The sequence below is a fragment of the Sinohyriopsis cumingii genome, chromosome 1 (genome assembly GCF_028554795.1).
Source record: "Sinohyriopsis cumingii isolate HCF-2022 chromosome 1, ASM2855479v2, whole genome shotgun sequence".
Classification (NCBI taxonomy): domain Eukaryota; kingdom Metazoa; phylum Mollusca; class Bivalvia; order Unionida; family Unionidae; genus Sinohyriopsis; species Sinohyriopsis cumingii.
The window spans coordinates 154,595,330-154,615,625 of record NC_142961.1 but is presented as its reverse complement, the minus strand read 5'-3'; the positions used below and the strand labels follow the sequence as shown (position 1 = coordinate 154,615,625).

Here is a 20,296-nt window from a genome sequence, read left to right as displayed (position 1 = left end):
TACGTTGCTCTTCATTGGGTTATTTCTCCGAGAAAAGCCAATGAAATGTTCTTAAACTTAGTTTCATAATGAATGCATTCAGTATAGCAACGACGACGCTAAAGATGAAATATGGTGCGCGTTGTTTGGGTTTTATGTTTTTGATAGCATTATTGTGCAGTTTAAAGTCTTGACAAATTATAAATCTAATGGTATCAATGAATAAGGCAATTTATATGGTCTGAAGAAAACAATTCGATCAGGTTTTACCAACGATACATTACTGTAGAGCCTACTTGAATATGACAGACAATTCAACTTGTTTCTCTGTACATGAAAATATGGTTTTGTTCTCGAATACTCATTGTATTGACATTCTCTAGAACAATGGGTTCAGCCAAACAACAATCTGCTATTTCGAATATCCAGGCACTCTTGCAGGAATGGGACAAAGGAAACAAGGTTGTAAGGAAGAAAATTTTAGAGGATTTCATAACACAGAACCAAAATAAAACTGGGCCAGAACTGGAACAAGAATTTGCTCAAGCAGCAAGTCTTTTCCTGACCCGATTAACAGCATGGCTGAGACTAACGTATCCTTGACGTAAGCTAAACACAAGATGAATATTTGCAATCAAGGGTATTTTCTGTCATTTTATTTAAACGGTGTTTCTTATAATTGTCATACCACTTTTGTCACTCTTGATTTGCACAGATATCATCTTATTTGGCACAAGCATCTCTAACTTGACGGAAATGACAAATAAAGTTTACATATATATATATATATATATATATATATATATATATATATATATATATATATATATAACAAACACAATGATATGATTGGTGGTTTGATGGAATAAATCTTGAAATTCTGAACTTTATAATTAACAAGCCTCACATCAATTTTGAAATTTTTCTGTATGTTTGTAAATATGTTTCAAGTGAGCTAAGACATAATATAATAGCACATTACATAATAGATAATACACTTTAGAATAAAGTCACTTAAAATTTACACTAACAAAAATCAAAACATGCTTTATATAGTTTTCCTTTACCTTTTCCAAGTTATATGATTGGTACATGTCTGAATGAACAGCTGCGAGCTATAGCTATATTTCTGTCAGCTTCAAGTGGGTAAGTATATTCTTTATTCTGGGTCTGATATTTCCTTAATAACAAGATCCTGGCCCAATTTTTTTTACATTTAGACCTAGCCTGATATTACCCATAATTGAATCACAAGAGGTATATTGAACTATATAGGCAGAAATGTAAAAACAGTGTGATCTGACAGGAAAATATATTTACTACTGCAACCATGTGCTTTAAGAATAATATGTATCATATTACATGCTTGGTACAAACAAAGTAAAATAATGGGACCCAAGGGCCATAAAACCATTCCAAGCATAAATTTGATTCAAAAGTCTGAGACTAGTGATCAAGAAAAAAATGTTGGATTCAGTTACTTTAAGGTTCCATAATGTTTAAAATATTATTATTGTCTTTGAGCTTTAAATAAGAATGTGAATACTTTTACAAACTTTCATAATACATATTTTATCTTTCCAAAAGTCACAAGTTTATGGCAGAGTTTCTGGAGGTGGGAGGTGTGCTGACCCTGTTGGAGGTAATAGGACTGAAGCAGGCAAAGGAACAGGACAAACTAGAGGCTTTGAAGAACATTCAGTATATTGCAAATGCTGGGCGCAAATACAAAGAACTTATCTGTGAAAGCTATGGTAAATTTGAAGTGCTGAGTTAGAAATAATTGCATAGACTTAAATGAAGGTAAAGCTTTGGTTCTTATGAAATCCATTCACCACAGAATGGACATGTATACCTCTTTTCTGACATGTTTATGTCAGATTTCAGTTTCACATTGTTTCCTGCATCAGCAATCAGATTCACAGCAGAGACACAGAAGTTCTCATCAGTGGCAAACCTTATTTGTGATATTATACAACAGAACAAAATTAACAAATGTTAAAAATGTTTATGTCTTTCTATGCATTTCATTGTACAATTTTTTTTCAAGAAAAGACTAGGAGGACAAGCTAGGTCTTTGAAGTCAGTTATGTATGCTGGACATGTCCAGTAGTACTGACCACTGACATCTTTTTATGAATTATAAAATTCTCAAGCTGAACACTTGAGCTTTTGCTAAGAAATTCACATTCAGATTTGATAAATAAGTTATTGACGTTAAGTTATGGCTCTCCCTGATTATAACTGACCTCATTATGCACAAGACTGTGGTATAGCAAGAATTATCATAAAATGTGTGATTACATGTATATTTATTGGGTTGGGTGTGAGTGTACACAAAATGCCAGTTTAACATATAGTAATAATACAGTAGCTGAGGTCCTAGCTACAGACAGCATTATGTACTGAACTGCAGTATGGTGAGAATTATTGAACATTTGATGATTATATACAGGTGTATTGTGTGGGAGATAAACAAACACAATAATTGTAAGTAATGTAATGTGAAACTATTTGTTGACTTTATGGTATATGTGCATTAAATTCTACAAACAATATATAATGTTTGAAAAGTCAAAACAAAGATACAGTATTAAACTTCATGTTGTTTTCTTTAAGCCTTCCTTGTAATATATTTAATAGACCAATTCACGTACATTGGTTCAGTTTTAGTTATGGGATCCATAGCAGCATCATGTTCTATCCAAAATTACATTATATAGAATGGCATTATAAAGATTTATAGCTGTAACTACCAACCAGATTCAACATTGCCATTGACTGCGCACATAAGGAAGAAGCTGAATGTAGGCCATTTTAACCTACAAACCCAATCAAATGTAATGTTACCTTTGATGGACAGAGAAGGCAAGAGAAATGGATGACAAACTTTCAAATAATAATAATAATAATAATAATATACAACTTTATTGAAGATGGTAACTCACTTAGTTACAGTATACTACAAGATACTTTTCTTCCAAGATACCTTGACAAAATGAACAAACTCGTGTGAAAAGAAATGTTTAACTAAACATGCCTAACTACTTATGGCATAACATGTACATGTATAAATGATATACAGTGCCAGGTCAAAAGAGAGTAATACCTAAATAAGAAAAGTCAATGTCATTGAGCAAAATGTAACTTAAAATGGCATGGATATGAATTTCTTTAGACCTGACTTGATCTGTCTGCACTAATGAACATGTTGATTGTAATTTGAAATGTTTTATTTGTAGAGATTGCTATTTTTAGACCCTCCTGATGATATTAGCAAACTGACAGTTAAGAATTCTGAAACAAGCAGAAACAGATGATAATTTGATAGCTGAGAAAGATTTGAATGAGAGAAAACATATCTGAAATAACTGGAATATCATGTTCTAGAATTCAGAAAGTTCTAAAAATGTTACACAAATAGGAGTCTAAAGAAAGAAAAATAAACATGGGAAAGCAATCATGAGCTAAAATGGTGATCATATAAATTGTTGTCTTCATCACAATTTTTGACAATCAGAGACAATCTTTGCAGGATCTGAATGTAGTTTTAAATTAGTTGTCAGTGTTCGTGTTTCTGAAAGCACAGTCAATAGAACGTTCCAGAGTTTAGTTTTCAGGAGATGCACTCTGAGGAAGTTAACTATGATTTCTCATTGGAATTGTGCACCATGTATTTCATCGTTTAAAGAGAGACAACAGGACAGTTGAAAACCAGTAGTCAAGAGTAATTTTTAACAACGACACTTGGGTTGTTTTGGCTAAAGATCAAATGTTTAGATTTGGGGAACACACAATGAAAAATAATGGCCAAAGTGATAAGGTCTGTAGGATGCCATTCAAGAACATTTCAGCATTGTTTTAGCAGGTGTATTACCTATAGTGATGTTGCAATCCTGATCCCAGTGGAGGGTAACATTGACACTGACAAGTGTTGGAAATCTGACCATAGTGGAGGGTGACATTGACACTGACAAGTGTTGGAAATCTGACCATAGTGGAGGGTAACATTGACACTGACAAGTGTTGGAAATCTGACCCTAGTGGAGGGTAACATTGACACTGACAAGTGTTGGAAATCTGACTCTAGTGGAGGGTAACATTGACACTGACAAGTGTTGGAAATCTGATCATAGTGGAGGGTAACATTGACATGGACAAATGCACAGGCATCTTTGATGGAAATTTGTGGAAAAACATTTCCACAATGGGAAAGAAGCTTCCTGGATAATAATCATCTGGTCCAATATGTTTCTAGGAGGATCCAGCAGTGGAAAAATTATAAAACACTGAATCCATAACCAGGCCATCAATCACTCCTGCACCTTAATATTATTGAGAATATATGGCAAACAATCAAATCCAAGCTTTTGAAAAGACTACATGAAATAAAATCTAGGTCTGATTGCATTCATGGACTTTATGACTCTATACCTAAGTAATTAGTGTCAAGATGGCAGTTACTTTGTATTAGATGTTTAATTATTATTTTGTTTCATTTTTTGCTAGAATAGTTTTTAGATATAGTAATGACATTAATTTTTGTTCTCCAATGATGTCAATGTGAGTGGTTACTCACTGTTTACCCATTACTGTACATGATCAGAATAACTGGAGTACATAATTACAATGAAGATTATTCATAGATAATGGTTCATCAAATTTGTTTTGAAAAAAATAAGATTTGTTTCTAAATACAATGTTTTGGACAGTTCATTCTAAAAATAATAGCACCATGGTAAACAAGTGATTTTCTTTTTCAAAATGCCTTTTTTAATCATAGATTTTCTGTAATATTAAAGTAAACAGTAAGAATGTATTTGATGCAGACATAATATTGGTGTTTTAAACAAATGAAACATTTGATCTGATTCAGCAAGCCAATCATGTGTTAAAAGCAACCAAAATAAATGCTATAAACAAAAAAGAGTGAAACTAAAACAAAATATAGGTGACTGTGACCAACATGAATTTTCAGACAATTACTATACTGTAAGTCAAAAAATTTGTGAAACTTTTTTTCTAAAGCATAAAATCTGCTGTAACAAAGTATATATCTGATTAATGATTAGTTTGCATACAAATTATTTTAAAAATATGCTGCTGATACTAACATTTGTAAAAATGTAAAGTTACTACAAAATGAATAATACACGGTATTGCAGAGATACAATTAATAAGTCTTGTTTTCTCCACTTAGGAATCCGTGCTGTGGCAGAATGTCTGGCCAAGTCCAAGTCAGAGGAGGCACAGGATGCATGTAGAAACTTATTGCTGATGCTGGCCAAGGGGAATCCCAAATTTGAGGTCCAAGTTTATAAGGGGCTCATTGCCCTCCTACCCTGTAGTTCACCCAAAGCCCAGCAGATGGCAGCACAGTCATTACGTGTGGTGCAGGTTTGTATACACCATACAGTAAACTGTTTTATAATCATTTAATTGTAACTTGTGAATCTAAAACATTATAACTAACTGACAGAAGATTTCTGTGTTTAATGATCACAAACTAAATTTGCACTATCGTATATATTCACCTATTAGTCAAGTCCAACTTTAAACACCATAAACCCTGATCTACATATGCATAATGTGATGGCTGATCAAAGTATTTGTTGTTTGCTCAGCTGATTACTCCTAACAAACTGCATAGAACCAGATTTTCTGGTGCTTTATGCAATGACAGATCTGGGACTGTGCAGTTAACAGTTGGACTTGACTTATAAATGAGTATAAGTTGTGTCAGTCCTGTCTATGAATCATATTTTTCCTTATTCACTTCACTTGCCAAATTAGCAAACATTGTTTGTATTTTATGTATTGGATACTCAGATGGTTCATGACCGAGGAAGCAGTTAGGGACAAATAATATATGACTTACTAATTTTCAAGTTGTAACAAAATGCTCATTAAGAACCAAAATTGATTTTTATTTTATTTGTTTAAAAACAATTTAAGAGCCCTTGCAAGAACTTTATTGCACAAATGAGTTTTCATGTTTGCTATAGGAATAATTTTAATTTCTGTATCTGAATATTAATTTAAATTTCATGCCAACTAGTATGCTCACAGACATGAAATTTATGCTCAGCATTGTTTGCATATCTTGCAAAATGTTTATATAGGTCTGAAATATACCTACAAAAAGAAGTTTGTTTGAAATTGCACATGTCAAACTGTAAGATAAAACTGCCTATCTTGTAAGAAATATAGTTCAGAGGAAATGACCCAGAGAAGTTGGCAAGTTCATCAAAATAAAATATTTTGTGATCTGCTGCTATATTCACAAAACTTGAGTGCATTACATATTGAAATTTAATCACTGAGCTCTTGATAAATCATGTATTTTACACTCTGGTTTGGAATGAATTGTGTTTTATTAAAACATTCAATGGGATACTTTGTGAACAACGTCAAGCTTACAATTTGATACTGATTCTTAATCATCTAGATGTTAGTCATACATTATATTAATATATCAGCAGCATCATGACCAAGACCAGTTTAGGGGTGTTTGATTATAACTGACTGTACTTGAATTTGACTGAGTGTTCCATCAGTGATCAAATGCTATCATTTCAAATCTGTACATATCATGTGGAACTTGAACCATTAGCATGGGTTATATTGCTTGAACATGCCATCATGCAACATGGATTCTTAAAATTAAATTGTTTTGCATAATTGAATGCAATCAGAAATTTCTTTATGCAGTTTAAGATGAACTGTTTTTAGTAAAAATATACCAATTTGTCAATTTCTTAGAGCTCTGTAATTGTTTATATTAAATTTTTAATAAACTGGTTGGGCTATGAGAGATTTTAAAATTGCAGCTTAAGTTTATTCAAGCAAAGTATATGTTACAATTAGAAAAGTTGTTTCAGGAAAATGTTAAATATATAAAATAATCCAATAAAAGCATTTTTTTGAATTGTTAGAATTAATGGAGGCACTGAATGTCCAAAAAGGTATTGACTGATTTATAGGTCATATAAGCTTGAGAGAGGTAGAAAAGATGTTATTCTGAAATGTTAAAATATTTTCCATTTCCTTCAGCTTTTATGTTGCTTCGCAGCTTTGCTGTATTATAATGATTTTAAACATTCTAAATAATGTTTATCAGAACGTTTTAATATTTATTTAACAATTTTGACTTGTTTTTGGCCTTGTCTTACAGACAGTTGTAAAGGTTACCAACCCCAGTATCGTGGAACCACTTCTAAACCTATTGAGGACACTTCATCTAGAGGTTCAGTTTGAAGGTTAGAGTAATATGTAAAATTTAGCTTATTTATCTTGATATTTCTTGTTTATTATTTAATTTCTTTATAATTTTCATTTGTTTAGCCCCAAAATTGTATGTACAATGTTGCAGTACCTTTTAACCCTTAAACAGTTTTCTTTTCTGTTGGGAAAGTGTTTTTTGCATAAATGTGTCACTAATTTTCAGAAGTGAGGCTATTATAAATACATTATAAGAATATCTTAATTATGGTTTAACTTATCTATAGTCATATAATGGAGTATGTGTGCCCAAAGTCAGGCTACAGTAAATACCTCATAAGAATATAGTATTTACGGTATAACTTGTAATTAAGTTGTATCCAGTGACTTATCTAAATTACTTTTTAGTTTCCCCCTTTTCCCCAGAAGCTTAGAAATTACATGTGTGAAATTTAGTATTGCACTTTGCATGATAATACAGGAACACATGCAATAGTTACAAATCAGGTTTAATGGCAAAAGATTAATTAGATGTAATATTGTTATATTTATTGGTGAATATTTTAGCATTCTATATGTGCAACAATATTTCAAAACCCTTATACTGGTACATGTGGCTTGACACACTTGCATTTAACAAGTCATATAGTTGTATTGCTCTTTGTGACCAAGAACAGTCAAACCTGAGTATTATGACCACTTAGGGGAACTTACTAGAAATGGTTTTTATGAGCAGATGGTTTTTATTTACAGGCAAACATGTGTTTCATAAACAAATGGGATGTAAGGAGCTTATTTGTTTTAGATACAAGCGATCTGTATATGCATGTTGTAACTATAGTAGGTATGACTGTTTATTGTTTCCTACATCTATTAAGCATGAGCACAAAATAGCATGAAAACTGTCAATATGAGGAAAGAGTCCTCAATAGTTGCTATTGTATGTTTTACTGCTTATTGTTCTTTACATCGGTGTTTAAAATATCAGTGTTTGGTTGGAATCCTCAGTATATGTTTTACTGCTTATTGTTCTTTACATCGATGTTTAAAATATCAGTGTTTGGTTGGAATCCTCAGTGTAGGTTTTACTGCTTATTGTTCTTTACATCGATGTTTAAAATATCAGTGTTTGGTTGGAATCCTCAGTGTAGGTTTTACTGCTTATTGTTCTTTACATCAATGTTTAAAATATCAGTGTTTGGTTGGAATCCTCAGTGTAGGTTTTTACTGCTTATTGTTCTTTACATCAATGTTTAAAATGTCAGTGTTTGGTTGGAATCCTCAGTGTAGGTTTTACTGTTTATTGTTCTTTACAGCGATGTTTAAAATATCAGTGTTTGGTTGGAATCCTCAGTGTGGGTTTTACTGCTTATTGTTCTTTACATCAATTTTAAAATGTCAGTGTTTGGTTGGAATCCTCAGTGTAGGTTTTTACTGCTTATTGTTCTTTACATCTATGTTTAAAATGTCAGTGTTTGGTTGGAATCCTCAGTGTAGGTTTTACTGTTTATTGTTCTTTACATCGATGTTTAAAATGTCAGTGTTTGGTTGGAATCCTCAGTGTAGGTTTTACTGCTTATTGTTCTTTACATCAATGTTTAAAATGTCAGTGTTTGGTTGGAATCCTCAGTGTAGGTTTTTACTGCTTATTGTTCTTTACATCTATGTTTAAAATGTCAGTGTTTGGTTGGAATGCTCAGTGTAGGTTTTTACTGCTTATTGTTCTTTACATCTATGTTTAAAATGTCAGTGTTTGGTTGGAATCCTCAGTGTAGGTTTTACTGCTTATTGTTCTTTACATCTATGTTTAAAATGTCAGTGTTTGGTTGGAATCCTCAGTGTAGGTTTTACTGCTTATTTTTCTTTACATCGATGTTTAAAATGTCAGTGTTTGGTTGGAATCCTCAGTGTAGGTTTTACTGCTTATTGTTCTTCACATCAATTTTAAAATGTCAGTGTTTGGTTGGAATCCTCAGTGTAGGTTTTTACTGCTTATTGTTCTTTACATCGATGTTTAAAATGTCAGTGTTTGGTTGGAATGCTCGGTGTAGGTTTTTACTGCTTATTGTTCTTTACATCTATGTTTAAAATGTCAGTGTTTGGTTGGAATCCTCAGTGTAGGTTTTACTGTTTATTGTTCTTTACATCGATGTTTAAAATGTCAGTGTTTGGTTGGAATCCTCAGTGTAGGTTTTACTGCTTATTGTTCTTTACATCAATGTTTAAAATGTCAGTGTTTGGTTGGAATCCTCAGTGTAGGTTTTTACTGCTTATTGTTCTTTACATCTATGTTTAAAATGTCAGTGTTTGGTTGGAATGCTCAGTGTAGGTTTTTACTGCTTATTGTTCTTTACATCTATGTTTAAAATGTCAGTGTTTGGTTGGAATCCTCAGTGTAGGTTTTACTGCTTATTGTTCTTTACATCTATGTTTAAAATGTCAGTGTTTGGTTGGAATCCTCAGTGTAGGTTTTACTGCTTATTTTTCTTTACATCGATGTTTAAAATGTCAGTGTTTGGTTGGAATCCTCAGTGTAGGTTTTACTGCTTATTGTTCTTCACATCAATTTTAAAATGTCAGTGTTTGGTTGGAATCCTCAGTGTAGGTTTTTACTGCTTATTGTTCTTTACATCGATGTTTAAAATGTCAGTGTTTGGTTGGAATGCTCAGTGTAGGTTTTTACTGCTTATTGTTCTTTACATCTATGTTTAAAATGTCAGTGTTTGGTTGGAATCCTCAGTGTAGGTTTTACTGCTTATTGTTCTTTACATCTATGTTTAAAATGTCAGTGTTTGGTTGGAATCCTCAGTGTAGGTTTTACTGCTTATTTTTCTTTACATCGATGTTTAAAATGTCAGTGTTTGGTTGGAATCCTCAGTGTAGGTTTTACTGCTTATTGTTCTTTACATCAATTTTAAAATGTCAGTGTTTGGTTGGAATCCTCAGTGTAGGTTTATACTGCTTATTGTTCTTTACATCGATGTTTAAAATGTCAGTGTTTGGTTGGAATCCTCAGTGTAGGTTTTACTGCTTATTGTGCTTTACATCAATGTTTAAAATATCAGTGTTTGGTTGGAATCCTCAGTGTAGGTTTCACTGCTTATGGTTTTTTACATCGATGTTTAAAATATCAGTGTTTGGTTGGAATCCTCAGTGTAGGTTTTACTGCTTATTGTTCTTTACATCAATGCTTAAAATGTCAGTGTTTGGTTGGAATCCTCAGTGTAGGTTTTACTGCTTATTGTTCTTTACATCGATGTTTAAAATATCAGTGTTTGGTTGGAATCCTCAGTGATTACAGTTGTAGTTTCTACTGAGTATTGTTGTTTCCAACAATCATGAAAAAAACATTTGAAATGTCAGTTTGAGGGAGGAGTCCTCAGTACTTACTATAGTAGGTTTTACTGATTATTGTTCCTTACATCTATCAAGCATGGACAAAAAAAATATGTTTAAAATTCAATGTTGGGTAGGATTCCTCAGTGATTACTAATGATAGATTTAACTGATTATTAATCTTGACATCTAACAAAATGTCAGCATCAGTTGGGAGTCCTCAATGAAATGGACTTGGTGAATGTCAAAGTCCTCAGTGAAGAGGAATTTTTGTGCCATAGGAGGGGGCATATACTGTTATCCGTGGCCACACATCTTCCTATCCTATTTGTTACAAATTTTGTTTTCAATAAATGACTTTTGAAGGACTTCATGCATTGAAACTAAATTTAGTATGAGGTCTTTCAATAACATGCCTGAGATCAAGTTTGGTTGTGCCATTTTTTGTCTTATAATTAAATGATTTATGACCCCTTTTTGACTTAGAAGTATGCCATTTGTATCATATTGGTGTAGTATCAATGTTATATGGATGTATTTCCAGTTTAAGAATCATCATTGTGCCTGACTGACTAAAATATGCTCTTTGGCTTTTTTCCTAGGAAGCTAAATGTCATATTAGACAGGTTTCAGTCAATTTCAATTTGAGTACTAGGAAGCTAAATGTCATATTAGACAGGTTTCAGTCAATTTCAATTTGAGTACTAGGAAGCTAAATGTCATATTAGACAGGTTTCAGTCAATTTCAATTTGAGTACTAGGAAGCTAAATGTCATATGTTTCAGTCAATTTCAATTTGAGTACTAGGAAGCTGAGTACCTACATAATTACAAATTTTTAAGAAGAAAGAAGTTCTCTGTATGTAAAATTAGAGGACAAAAATATAGACCATACAATACTGCATTGCTATTTTTGAGTGAATAATATTTTTAAAAGTATTTTTCTTGCTAAATTGGTAAGAAGAGCCATGTGGATAATATATGATTTTCAGAATATTATAATTTCTACATTGACTGTGTATGCTTTGTACTTTATGATACTGTCATTTCAATTTCCATATTGAGTGAAATTCAATCTCTGTATAATTAATGGGAGCTGGGGCATACCAGTAATCATTTACTTTGTTAATTTGTTGTTGTTGTAGGGTTTAATGCCATTTTTCAGCACACGATAGGCTATACATGGCGGCCAGTATTAATAGTGGAGGAAGAACCCGGGAAAACCCCGGAAAGAACCACTGACCCACGGGAAGCTACTGGCAAGCTTTCTGACATACCCACATTGGCTGAATCCTAGACTCGAACCCATGCAGACAGAGGTGAGATGGCAGTGATCCATAATGGAGAGCGCTTAAGACCACATGACCACTCGGGGCCCCTGTTATTTTTGTAATGTGAAAAGAACATAGAACAATGATAGATCATGCTTATGCAACTATGCTACCTGTTGGAGGTTGAATATCTTGACAAGAAACTTTATGCCTGAAAGTGTTATTTGTTAACTTGAGAGTTGTACATGTTATGTGTCAGAGCAAACATTTGATGACAAAGCTTATGGTTTGCTTGAAATAAAAATAAAATTAAAACATCCATCAAACAAGATCATTTAGATCTTTGTTATGACAGAATTAAAATATTATACTAAAATTAATATTGACCATTTATCTCTATTTCCAGCAATTGAGCTAATCAAGGAGTTGATGGAATATGATGTCAAGGATTCCTTGCTCAGTGGCTTGGTGGCTCTCCTCAGACCAGCCAAGGAAGATACCATTGTCAAACATGACGTCCTGGAGGGTAAGGCATTATTTCTGACTTCTTTATCTCACTATGCTACACATTGGTCCCTAACTATAATGGTATCCATTTGAGCCATGAACATTGAAAGAGCTATAAGTAGCCACTTTATGCTGAGGTAGGTTCAATATCAGGTATGCATTATATATAGAATGTGGTCATCTCCATACCTATGTTGTACAAGGGACCATGCCATACTAAGATAGGTTCAATATCAGGTCTGCATTGTATAGAGAATGGGGTCATGACCATACCTATGTTGTATGAGGGACCATGTCATACTGAGGTAGGTTCAATATCAGGTCTGCATTATATAGAGAATGGGGTCATGACCATACCTATGTTGTATGAGGGACCATGCCATACTAAGATAGGTTCAATATCAGGTCTACATTATATTGAGAATGGGGTCATGACCATACCTATGTTGTATGAGGGACCATGTCATACTGAGGTAGGTTCAATATCAGGTCTGCATTATATAGAGAATGGGGTCATGACCATACCTATGTTGTACAAGGGACCATGCCATACTAAGATAGGTTCAATATCAGGTCTGCATTATATAGAGAATGGGGTCATGACCATACCTATGTTGTATGAGGGACCATGTCATACTGAGGTAGGTTCAATATCAGGTCTGCATTATATAGAGAATGGGGTCATGACCATACCTATGTTGTATGAGGGACCATGCCATACTAAGATAGGTACAATTTCTGGTCTACATTATATTGAGAATGGGGTCATGACCATACATTTGTTGTATGAGGGACCATGTCATACTGAGGTAGGTTCAATATCAGGTCTGCATTATATAGAGAATGGGGTCATGACCATACCTATGTTGTATGAGGGACCATGCCATACTAAGATAGGTTCAATATCAGGTCTACATTATATTGAGAATGGGGTCATGACCATACCTATGTTGTATGAGGGACCATGTCATACTGAGGTAGGTTCAATATCAGGTCTGCATTATATAGAGAATGGGGTCATGACCATACCTATGTTGTATGAGGGACCATGCCATACTAAGATAGGTACAATTTCTGGTCTACATTATATTGAGAATGGGGTCATGACCATACATATGTTGTATGAGGGACCATGTCATACTGAGGTAGGTTCAATATCAGGTCTGCATTATATAGAGAATGGGGTCATGACCATACCTATGTTGTATGAGGGACCATGCCATACTAAGATAGGTTCAATATCAGGTCTACATTATATTGAGAATGGGGTCATGACCATACCTATGTTGTATGAGGGACCATGTCATACTGAGGTAGGTTCAATATCAGGTCTGCATTATATAGAGAATGGGGTCATGACCATACCTATGTTGTATGAGGGACCATGTCATACTGAGGTAGGTTCAATATCAGGTCTGCATTATATAGAGAATGGGGTCATGACCATACCTATGTTGTATGAGGGACCATGTCATACTGAGGTAGGTTCAATATCAGGTCTGCATTATATAGAGAATGGGGTCATGACCATACCTATGTTGTATGAGGGACCATGCCATACTAAGATAGGTACAATTTCTGGTCTACATTATATTGAGAATGGGGTCATGACCATACATATGTTGTATGAGGGACCATGTCATACTGAGGTAGGTTCAATATCAGGTCTGCATTATATAGAGAATGGGGTCATGACCATACCTATGTTGTATGAGGGACCATGCCATACTAAGATAGGTTCAATATCAGGTCTACATTATATTGAGAATGGGGTCATGACCATACCTATGTTGTATGAGGGACCATGTCATACTGAGGTAGGTTCAATATCAGGTCTGCATTATATAGAGAATGGGGTCATGACCATACCTATGTTGTATGAGGGACCATGTCATACTGAATTAGGTTCAGTATCAGGTCTACATTCATACAGAAAATGGTTTCATGACCATACCTGTGTTGTATAAGCGATAATGTCATACTGAGGTAGGTTCGATATCAGGTTTACATTCATTTCGAAAAATGGGTCATAACCATATCTGGGTTATATGATGGACAATTTTATACTGATGTACGTTTAATATCAGGTCTACATTGATACAGAGAATGGGATCATGACTAGTCCTATGTTGTATGAGGGACCACTGTCATACTGAGGTAGATTCAATATCATTTCTTATGCCCCATGGTGGCCAAGTCATCTAAGGTGCTTGCCTTTACAAATCAACAACATCTCACCTTTATCCACATAGGTTTGAGTCTCAGATCAGTAAATGTTGGTATGTGATAAAGCTTGCTAGTAAATGCCAACTATAAAATGGTATTGGGGTAGACAGCCTTATAAAATGCAAATTTTGTCATACCACCAGTACAGTCACATGTGTAATATTTAGTCAGGTTCAATACCAGATCAACATTTATACAGAAAATGGTGTCATGACCATACCTGTGCTTTATGAGGGACCATGTTTTACTGATGGTAGGTTCATTATCAAATCTGTATTCATACAAAAACTGGGGTCATGACCATACCAGTGCTTTATGAGGGACCATGTTTTACTGATGGTAGGTTCATTATCAAGTCTGTATTGATACAGAAAATGGGGTCATGACCATACCATTTGCTGTTCATGGGACCATGTTATTCTTAGGTAAGTTGAATATCAGATCCATATTTATAAAATAAATTAGGTCATGACCATACCTGTGTTGTATGAGGGACCCTGTTATACTGAAATAGGTTCATTTCATTATTATCAAGTCTGTATTCCTACAGAAACTGGGGTCATGACCATACCATTGCTATTTATGGGACCATGTTATTCTTAGGTAGGTTCAATATCAGATCAACATTTACTGGTATACAGAAAATAAGGTGACCAAACCTGTGTTGTTTGAGGGACAGTATTATACTGAGTTAGGCTCTTTATCAAATCTGTATTCCTACAGAAACTGGGGTCATGACCATACCAGTTCTTTATGAGGGACAGTGTTATACTGAGTTAGGCTCTTTATCAAATCTGTATTCCTACAGAAACTGGGGTCATGACCATACCAGTGCTTTATGAGGGACAGTGTTATACTGAGTTAGGCTCTTTAGCAAATCTGTATTCCTACAGAAACTGGGGTCATGACCATACCAGTGCTTTATGAGGGACAGTGTTATACTGAGTTAGGCTCTTTAGCAAATCTGTATTCCTACAGAAACTGGGGTCATGACCATACCAGTGCTTTATGAGGGACAGTGTTATACTGAGTTAGGCTCTTTATCAAATGTGTATTCCTACAGAAACTGGGGTCATGACCATACCAGTGCTTTATGAGGGACTATGTTATAACTGAGGTAGATGCAATATCGTTACCTATGACAAAGATAATTTTTTTCTCCAGTGTGCAATTAGATCTCTCTGGCCAGTTGTCAACCTGACTCTGCCAGATAGATTCCAGAATCCTCCCATTTGTGCACAAAGAATTGGTTTTTAAGTTTATCTGTAATTTAATAAGAGCTAAACACCTGTGTTTCATGGGTAAATTGTTCACAAAATAAAATACTAGATTGCAAATTCCAAGTGAAAATAAAAGAACACATTAGGGATATCCAAAATAATAGGAAATCCCAATGTTTAAACACTTTAAGAAACATGACCACAACATATAATTGTGTTCAGTATCAGATAATAGAAATCAACACCGAATCTGATTCAGAGGTCTCTAGTAGCAACATTAAATGGAGAGACAGAGAACTTTATTGGGCACCACAAGTACATACTCTGCAACTGTAGGGATCTAAATCTCTCTGTTTAACTGATAACTGAGATGTTTAGAAAAAAAATGTCTTTTAGCTGGAATTATATTCACTCTCTTTGAGGAATAACATTCCTCTTATTACTGTCCTCACTTTATGATGCTTATATCATGTACCATGACAAGATCCCTTTGCATCATGACTGCTCAACGTAAAAAAAAAAAGACCCATCAGTGTGTCTTTTGTGCAGCAGCATATAAATATCACAAATCTCAACAGCAACATACAAATTATACATACAGATTTAAAAGTGTCTAACAGTAATGCTGGTGTGTTAAGATTAATGTCAGAAGTCATACAAAAAGAAAGAAGATCTCAACAAGTATTACAATAGGGATAACAAGTCAATGGATGCTTCTTCACTTGGACCCCAAGATGAAGTCATCAAGAGCATGGAAACTATTTTAGATCCATTCCTACTTCTTCTGAGTATGTCTGAGATTTTAGATTAGGTGAGGAGAATCAAACAATCTGATCAAGTATTTTCTTTTGAGGACATCAGTTTATTAATGAGTTGGGATTTGATGCCAGTTGTGATAGCTTTATCTGATTTGGCTTGTGTCACTCCATATGAGCTTCAGGAAACAGAATCCTGTCAAGACTAATTATGATCTGACCATTTATTAATCCTGTGGACAATTTAATGCCCGGCCCTAGGAGTGCTGCTTTATCAAGAGTTTGACATGCATGCCTGTGGATGCTGAAGCAACAAGAACTTTATATAATATTATGACGATTTCATGTTTTGCAATTCAAATATTAACTAAGTTTGTTTACACAAGACAGTCAATGTAATTATTAAACAAATAATGCAAAAGAGATTTCTGTCCACCTTGTTGTTTATCTGTTTAAAACAAATATTTTCTTTTACAGATATTTTACATGCCTTGTAACTTGCAATTAATAATCTTATTAATATAATTAAATAATTAGTTTTACAACATTTAAGTTTGAAAAACACTCTTTTCACTATGTTGAAACTTGATGCACTTATCATACCTACCAATATGATTTCTTTCTCTTGTCATCTCATGGCATTATTGAGATTCCATGATTTGCAAGTCATGCAGCCCTTATTTGATGAATTAGCTTTGTTACCTTGATACTTCAATGATTTGTTACCTTGATACTTCAATGATTTGTTACCTTGATACTTCATTGATTTGTTACCTTGATACTACAATGATTTGTTACCTTTATATATCATTGAATTGTTACCTTGATACTTCAATGATTTGTTACCTTGATGCTTCAGTGATTTGTTACCTTGATACTTCAGTGATTTGTTACCTTGATACTTCAGTGATTTGTTACCTTTATATATCATTGAATTGTTACCTTGATACTTCAATGATTTGTTACCTTGATGCTTCAGTGATTTGTTACCTTGATACTTCATTGATTTGTTACCTTGATACTTCAGTGATTTGTTACCTTTATATATCATTGAATTGTTACCTTGATACTTCAGTGATTTGTTACCTTGATACTTCAATGATTTGTTACCTTGATACTTCATTGATTTGTTACCTTGATACTTCAGTGATTTGTTACCTTGATGCTTCAGTGATTTGTTACCTTGATGCTTCATTGATTTGTTACCTTGATACTTCAGTGATTTGTTACCTTGATACTTCAGTGATTTGTTACCTTGATACTTCATTGATTTGTTACCTTGATACTGCATTGATTTGTTACCTTGATACTTCAGTGATTTGTTACCTTGATACTTCATGGATTTGTTACCATGATACTTCAATTTGTTACCTTGATACTTCATTGATTTGTTACCTTGATACTTCATTGAATTGTTACCTTGATACTTCATTGATTTGTTACCATGATACTTCAATTTGTTACCTTGATACTTCATTGATTTGTTACCTTGATACTTCATTGAATTGTTACCTTGATACTTCATTGATTTGTTACCTTGATACTTCAGTGATTTTTTACCTTGATACTTCATTGATTTGTTACCTTGATACTTCATTGATTTGTTACCTTCGTACATCGTTGATTTGTTACCTTGATACTTCATTGATTTGTTACCTTGATACGTCATTGAATTGTTACCTTGATACGTCATTGAATTGTTACCTTGATACGTCATTGAATTGTTACCTTGATACGTCATTGATTTGTTACCTTGATACTGCAATGATTTGTTGCCTTGATGCTTCATTGAATTGTTACCTTGAACCTTCAATGATGTCATCATTAAGATGATGCTATAAATTCTGGTCAATTTCATTTAATGACTAAGGCCTTATTACACCTAAAAATGATGCATACTATATGTCAGATATTTATAATGTAATTTTCATGATAATAAACACAAAGATAAACTAGAAGTCTGCAACACAGCAGCAGTATATAAGAAATACAGTTTCTTCCATTGACCTCTACACTGAGTCAGGTAAAATCAAAACTGAACTTGAAAATATCTTACAAGATGTTCTTAACAGTCCCAGAGTCTTGAAAATCTCATGATAAAGTTCCTGGTGTGTTTGTAGATAATGTGGTATAATGTACTTAATACTTCACATTAAGCTTGTTTCAAAAAAGATTCATTCTTGTCTTTGGTTACTTAAGAAAATCAAAACATTCATTCTTTTTCAGTATTGGGTCATCTTTTATAAAAGTCACTTCAGTCAAGTTTGGACTATTGTAATGTAATTTGAGGTAATGCCTCCAATTCAAACACAACAAAACTTTTAACACTTCAAGAGATGGCATGCCATTTAATTCAAGATCAGTGTATTGACAATTTTCATGATGCAATGAATTATAATTAAAAATTACCAATATATGAAGGAATATTCTTTAGAAAGGCCAAATTGCTGTACAAAGTGTCCAGAAAAGATATTCCTGTCTACATCTGTAACATCTTTCACCAAAGCCAGGCTGACAGCACTCCAAATTTAAGGTCTGTTAGAAGTAACGATTACATTATATCAAAGTAAAAAAGCAAGGAATTGTTTAAAAAGAGCTTTCATTATACTGGTCTACTGGTATGGGAAAATCATTCCCAGAGACATAAGGCAGGCTCCTAGTAATTCTTCTTTCAATAATCAGTGTCTTAAATGGATGAAATCGTAAGATAGCTAAGCTGTTCTATATACCACCTGCTTTTCTCTGCATATACATCTTTTTTATATGAATATTTCAATATGTTATATTTTATATATTTTTATGTGCTCACTGGTGCTTCCCTTCCAGTCTATGTACAAATTACCTTTGATACTGTGCTATCATATTTCAGATCCTTTAGTTCAGCCAATGAATGCTCCACTTCCAGTCTATGTACAAATTACCTCTGATACTGTGCTATCATATTTCAGATCCTGAAGTTCAGCCAATGAATGCTCCCCTTCCAGTCTATGTACAACAAGCAGCTGCAGCTAAGACAATAGGGCAAGTAAATAATTACTTACAGTGGAGGGATCGAACAATGTTTGGATGTTTATGAGAGATAACTTTTAAAAAGAAGTGTCCTGTAAAATAAAAATGATTGTAGAAACAAAAGAAGACTGCCTGAATACCCGATATTAGAGATGGCTGTTGATTACTGGTAATGCTATGGGTGTTGAATAATACATTTTGCTTAGGTCAGGATTAAATTGTTTATACTTGTGCAAACTTGATGTAAAAGCACTCTTTGAAGTGTCTGAAATAGCAGTCTGTGCATTTTAGTCATGTGACCAAATGAGTTAGTTCTGACCTGGAGGATTATGTGACCAAAAATATGTTCTTGGAAGTACATTTTCATTAAAAAAATTAAAATGTTAAATGCTTTACATTTTACATCCAAAATAAAAAAGTTATATTCTCGTTATTTATTTCTTTCTTTAGTGGGAACATTTTATTTTAGCAAGATGCTTTAAGTGTGCTTGCATCCAAGAAGTCATTTTATTATTCACCATCTTGCAATATTTTCTAACCAATCGTAACTGATCTAGTTACACTTTAGTCAGACCAATTACATCATACTACTGTAACTAAGGACTCCAGATAGGTTACATTATTAAAAGACCAAAAGTTAACTATGTTCCTGGTCAAATCCATTTCTTGTGGACACATATTTTTTTTATAGCAAGTATATATACTGCCCACACATCTTAATAATTATTTTTAAGATTTCGTTTAACTCAGTACTACTTCTTTTTACAACATTG

At 33.6% G+C, this 20,296-nt stretch overlaps 1 protein-coding gene across 3 annotated transcripts in view; it reads left to right on the top strand.

The window, feature by feature from the left end:
* Positions 1-74: 74 nt before the first annotated feature.
* The window catches only part of LOC149808196 (armadillo-like helical domain containing protein 1), a 35,010-nt gene continuing 14,788 nt past the window's right edge, over positions 75-20,296 (top strand). For all 3 annotated transcript variants that reach the window (XM_089974565.1, XM_089974574.1, XM_089974556.1), the window contains exons 1-7: positions 75-572; positions 1,057-1,125; positions 1,567-1,733; positions 5,180-5,376; positions 7,154-7,238; positions 12,213-12,332; positions 19,463-19,535. In XM_089974565.1, the coding sequence (XP_089830691.1) occupies positions 313-572; positions 1,057-1,125; positions 1,567-1,733; positions 5,180-5,376; positions 7,154-7,238; positions 12,213-12,332; positions 19,463-19,535 (971 nt within the window). In that variant the 5' untranslated portion in view covers positions 75-312. The remainder of the gene's footprint in view (positions 573-1,056; positions 1,126-1,566; positions 1,734-5,179; positions 5,377-7,153; positions 7,239-12,212; positions 12,333-19,462; positions 19,536-20,296) is intronic.